This window comes from Triticum aestivum, chromosome 2A (assembly GCF_018294505.1).
Source record: "Triticum aestivum cultivar Chinese Spring chromosome 2A, IWGSC CS RefSeq v2.1, whole genome shotgun sequence".
Taxonomy (NCBI): domain Eukaryota; kingdom Viridiplantae; phylum Streptophyta; class Magnoliopsida; order Poales; family Poaceae; genus Triticum; species Triticum aestivum.
Window position 1 is genome coordinate 429,142,575 of NC_057797.1, and position 5,023 is coordinate 429,147,597.

The window sequence follows — 5,023 nt, forward strand, 5'->3', positions numbered from 1 at the left end:
CGCGTATTTTCACTAACTAGACTTTGCTTTGTTTTTTAGTAATATTTTTTGCTCGTAAGTTTTCAACGGTTTACTATATCGTCGCCCTTGTACTTGCATGGTTTGTATCATCGAACTGAATAACATTTTATTCAAAAATAAAATGTTTTTTTGAACTAAACATTTTTTTACAACGATGTTCTGGACTTCTCTTATTTTACGACCTGTACTTTTACCATTTGAATTACCTTGTGTGGATGAGCACTTGAACTTATAGAATTTAAAGTTTTTTGTTTTAATTCTTATTTGTTTTCTTGTCCGAAATTATGGTATCATCATCACTGAACCTGCATGGTTTCTGTAACTGAACTAAAATAAACTTTTACCCAAATAAATGTGAACACTGGGACATTTGTACAAGAACTGAATCTAATGCCAATATTGAATTTGCTGGTTCCATACGCAAGCTAGCTACCAACATCAACTTCACTGATCCTAAAATCAATCACCACCACAAGAACACAATAAAGTTATCCAAATGGTTGCTCGAGGAAGAGCTAGCTACTAAATCCGACCACATTTACCGCTTGGAGTAGCCAACCACCTGTTTCTAGAGGGATTTAGCGACGTCAGCGGCCGCCATCTCGCACCTGAGAATCAAAACAAATATTCAGGCGAATAAATAAGTGCACAAGAGATATTTCTTTGCAAGACATTTTCACGGAACAGGCAAACCAAACTTTTTCAATGAACTTTTTTAGGTTTATGTGTTCAAACTTGCAAACTTTCCAAACTAGTGCTTAGCTCGCTTGTCGTTTTCACTTCACTATGGGATCAGAAGTGCACAACATATACAAACATTAACTCAAGGATCATTTGGGGCAAACAACAAAACACAAAACTGAACATCAAGGAGATAAATAGCAACAGTTTTTGAACTGGATTAAAATTCTAATTGAACTAGATTAAATTTAGAAACTGAACCAAGTGTGTCACGAGTTAGTCAATGTGGAAGATAATTCCATTTGCTATCTATCTATCTCTCTCACATCACCCTGCTACAGCAACAAACAGCAGCAGTACACAAATGCGCACGCACAACAAGTAGCTATCAAGCAGCAGGGGCTTAAGGCAACATGATACATCAGCCAACAGCAGACAGTACTGCCATTTTATGAACTCTCCTTTTCTTTGATCTTTTTATTCCTAAAACTTCCACTGGTGAACCCGTGAACTTATCTGCTTTTATAATTTTAACTTTTTCAGAATAGTCATACCATGTGTATACAGCAAGAGTGCCCTCATATCTCAATTTTTATGTATCATACAATAGCATTAACCATAATTGAGAAAAAGTGGATTTTGCATACACGCCGATGGTGCTAATGCCAAATATAATCTAGCCATGCTCAACATCCAGTAAGGATGAAAAATGCAATTCATGTTGTTAATAGATCATACGGCCTCAGAATTCCGTACTTAATTATTTCACAACATGTCAACGCTCCCACTATTCAACTTGTACTGGCGTCAACGCTCCACTTGGACAGCTGCCAGCACCCCTGGTGGATGAGCTCGCTCTCCAGGGCAGCAAGGCGACCAACGGGAACTGTTCACGGTCGTTCTTTTTCTCAGCAACGAACCACAACGAGGTGGGGGTGAGGAGGGGAAGCAGGGTATGGAGCAGCTCCCGCCAGAAACGGGTGCTCTCGCTCGTGACCGCCGTCAACGGGACGCCGACGATGGGCTCCGACAACGGATGTGCAGCAGAGAGAATTTCATGGGGAATTCAACTAAATTCAATTTTTTGCATACGGAAAAGAATGTAAGAACATTTGAGACAGTAGTGTATTTACTTGTCGATGTCATTGCCAGTACCTAACTTGCTCATCTCCAGCTCTTCGATGTTGCTACTGCCGTTGTTGTTGCCCCCATTTTCTGAACCTATCTCGGCGCCATATCTGAACCTCCATTTTTTGTTTTATTGAACTGAACCAAAAATAAAAATAGAGCTTAATTTAAGTTAACTAAAATTTAGAAATTGAACTTAACTAAGATAACAAACTGAACTCTCTTTAGTTACTACTAGCTATGTGATCAAAATTTTCCTACTCGGAATATCAAAAAGTTCTTCACTCATTTACCAACTAGAGTAAGATGGCATGGACAATCTTAATAAGCATAACAAGATAGCATGGACAATGAGACCAGACTTGCAACAAGAAATTATTCATTTATTAACTCATCAAGTTTCTAGAAACTATTAGTAGGATACAAACAGTACTATCTTGTGATATATGATGGCAAAGAAAATTAGTACTAAGACAGAAAGAAGCACGCTGAAGCTCAGTTAGATACGGAGGAGTAGTATCTTAGAAGCATGAAAATGAAGCACTTTTCGGTTACTCAAATAACATGGGGAATACATCAGATAGCCGAAGTAAAAATAAGAGTTGACTTAACTAAACTAAAAATAAGAATTGAACTGAACTAAACTAAAACTGGATATTGAACTGAACAAAATTAGAAATTGAACTGAAGCAATAAACTCAACCGAGACTACTATGAACTTATATATTTCATTTGCACAGTGAATTACAAATCGCATTTGAACCATTGAGCTTTTGCACAGTGAAGTTATATTTTCTTATAGCAAGCTACACTAGAATTGAAAATGTTTTGGATCCAAAGAGACACAAAACGAGGAATATTCAACTTGTTTTTTATACCATTTTGATCACTTGAACTGATAGTGATAGAAAGTAAGAAATATGTACAAGATGAAGCTTTCTGGCTGCTTATTGGGGACAATTATTAAGGTAAATGTGTTTATCACATGTAAGTGTACAATATTTTTTTTTGCAATTCAGAATGTACAAACTATTTGAATAGTTGCTGAAAATAAATGACATAATAATAATGTATGGTGCGAATTTTGTCATGAATCGTGCGCCCAGGAGCGGCCGAACTGCATGATGGCGCTGCTGCACCAACGGAGAGTAGGAGAGGTGGAAGATGGAGGCTGGCCTGCAGATTTCGCCGGCGGACGCCTGCTGGAGCACCTCCTGCTCCCTTGCCGATGATGGAAGGAGGCATGGACGTCTCTGCGATGGGGGAAGGAGGGACAGGGGAGGAGGAGGAAACCCGGTGGAGCATGAATGAGTGTACGTCGCCGAGGAGGAAATCCTGACCAAGAGATCACTTTTTTCACAAAACTAAACTCTTGAACTTGCTACACGGCAGTCTTTGAACCTCCTACAGGAACAGAATATATATCATTACAACATATATATTTTGCGAACTTGGAGCTTGTACTCAATAAGAATCTCTTGTTTCTTGGGCACATATCAACAGAAAACACTCAATAGAATTGCTTGCTGTACTATATTTTATAGAAAAAATTATACTGAACTTAACTAAAATTAGAAATTGTGCTGAGCTAAAATAAGAAACTTAAACTGAGTGTCTCACTAAAATAAGAACCTGACAGACTTCACTAAACCGCAGTCTGTGTGAACTCTTCCAGAATTTCAGAGATAACAGCTCTTTTCACGCACAATTAGTTCTTACCTTTTGTAATGATAGTACTGATTTGTTTGTAATGATGGTACTGATCTTCTGAAACATATGTCGTGGACCCTTGACTTTAGACGAGTGACCTGCCATCGCAAACTTAGGATATTGGACTTATCTCCAAGATTAGACTGTAAATCAAGTGGTCTTCTACTGATTGCTGAGGCGTTTGTACATGTAAACATTTTTGCTGAATTGCTACATTTTTTCTGCTCTGCACTTACTACCTCTCAAGGGTGAACTGATATCAAAATTCTATTTTTGCCAAACTGCTAAAAAAATCGGTGTAGTTTACGTCCATGGCGGCAGTGTGCAGTAGTCGAGCATGTAGTGCGTATGCTGGCTGCCGATGCTGGTTGTGGTGCCGTTATTTGCCGAAAGCATGCTGGCCACATCGCCGGCAAGCTTCCATAGAATTGAGACTTGCAGAATTCAAACTAATAAAAAGATGTAGAATCCATCAGTGATCATGCATCACCTTGGACTGTTGTATGTACTCGACTTGGATGGATGTGCAGCGCTTGGTGAAGATGGTGGCCGTTATTCTACTTGGACTGATGTCCAGCATGTTCATTCCCATGTTGGTGGTGCTGGCCACCGTCGCCGGGATACCGTGCCCATGCACATCGAGCTCCTTTGCGGTCTCTGCAGTTCACAGACATGAAAAAGAGGGGGCACTTTTTATCTATGAATCGTAGTAAGAATTCCATGGTATAATACTGCAGTTCCATCGAATTGGAGTACTAATTAGGAAATGTCACTAATCTACAACTAGAGAAGTCCCCCAAAACCCCAGCTTCGCTGCTAATCCTAGAAACCGTAGCAATAATCCCGTGCTACTTGAGAAATCGTGACTGGTCTGCAGCTAGAAAACCCCAGCAGCAGCAGGCACCCCGGAGCCGCCACAAATCGGCCAACGAAATCGGAAGGCAGCGGCCGGCGCGCGCATGTACGGTGGTTAAATCGACCCTAAGAGGCCGGCCCGGGCAGATCTAGAGCAGACGGAGACGGAACGTCGGAGGGGGCAGAGAGAGAGAGGCGCGGCTTACTCTTGATTTTGCGGACGCTACCGTCGTGGGCGGCGCAGATGAGCCTGGCCTCAAGCGGCCACCGGTCACGCTCTGCACAAGAACAAGAAAACTGATCGAACGGTGAGATGTACGGCCGGCGTAGACAGAGCAATGAATTCGGTCACGGGTCACCTTTGCCGAGGAGGACAGCATGCGGTGGTGGCATCGAACGGCCTGCAGTGATGGCGTCGAACGACCATGGCGGTAGTGGGGGAGGAGGGCCTCGCCGGTGAGCAGGCCGGTGGCGCGGTGTCGCTTGGCCAGGCGGAGTAGGGGCGGGCGTCCCTTAGGAGGTGTGGGGCGGTGCGTGGCCGGGAGGTGGGGGCGGTGCGGCGCCGCACGGTGGGGGCGGCGCGGCGCCGAGAGGTGGAAGCAGGGGCGGCGCCGGGAAGAAGGTGGGG

General features: G+C 42.7%; 1 protein-coding gene across 1 annotated transcript; it reads right to left on the reverse strand.

Annotated features, from left to right (window-relative positions):
* Positions 1-334: 334 nt before the first annotated feature.
* LOC123188900 (uncharacterized) lies at positions 335-5,017 on the reverse strand. Its single transcript, XM_044601173.1, has 6 exons — positions 4,755-5,017; positions 4,602-4,692; positions 4,031-4,197; positions 3,550-3,638; positions 1,836-3,234; positions 335-629 (listed from the first exon to the last, which is right to left on the reverse strand). Exons 1-5 carry the CDS (start codon positions 4,773-4,775, stop codon positions 3,195-3,197), a joined length of 408 nt encoding a protein of 135 aa, XP_044457108.1. The 5' UTR covers positions 4,776-5,017; the 3' UTR covers positions 335-629; positions 1,836-3,194.
* Positions 5,018-5,023: the final 6 nt, after the last annotated feature.

Excerpts from the sequence above, each read along its gene's own strand:
- LOC123188900 (XM_044601173.1), bottom strand. The coding sequence starts at position 4,775 with ATGCTGTCCTCCTCGGCAAAG. Across the intron at positions 4,693-4,754 it reads TGCTGTCCTCCTCGGCAAAG|TTTTCTTGTTCTTGTGCAGA; the intron begins GTGACCCGTGAC and ends CCGTTCGATCAG. Across the intron at positions 4,198-4,601 it reads TAGCGTCCGCAAAATCAAGA|AGACCGCAAAGGAGCTCGAT; the intron begins GTAAGCCGCGCC and ends TGTGAACTGCAG.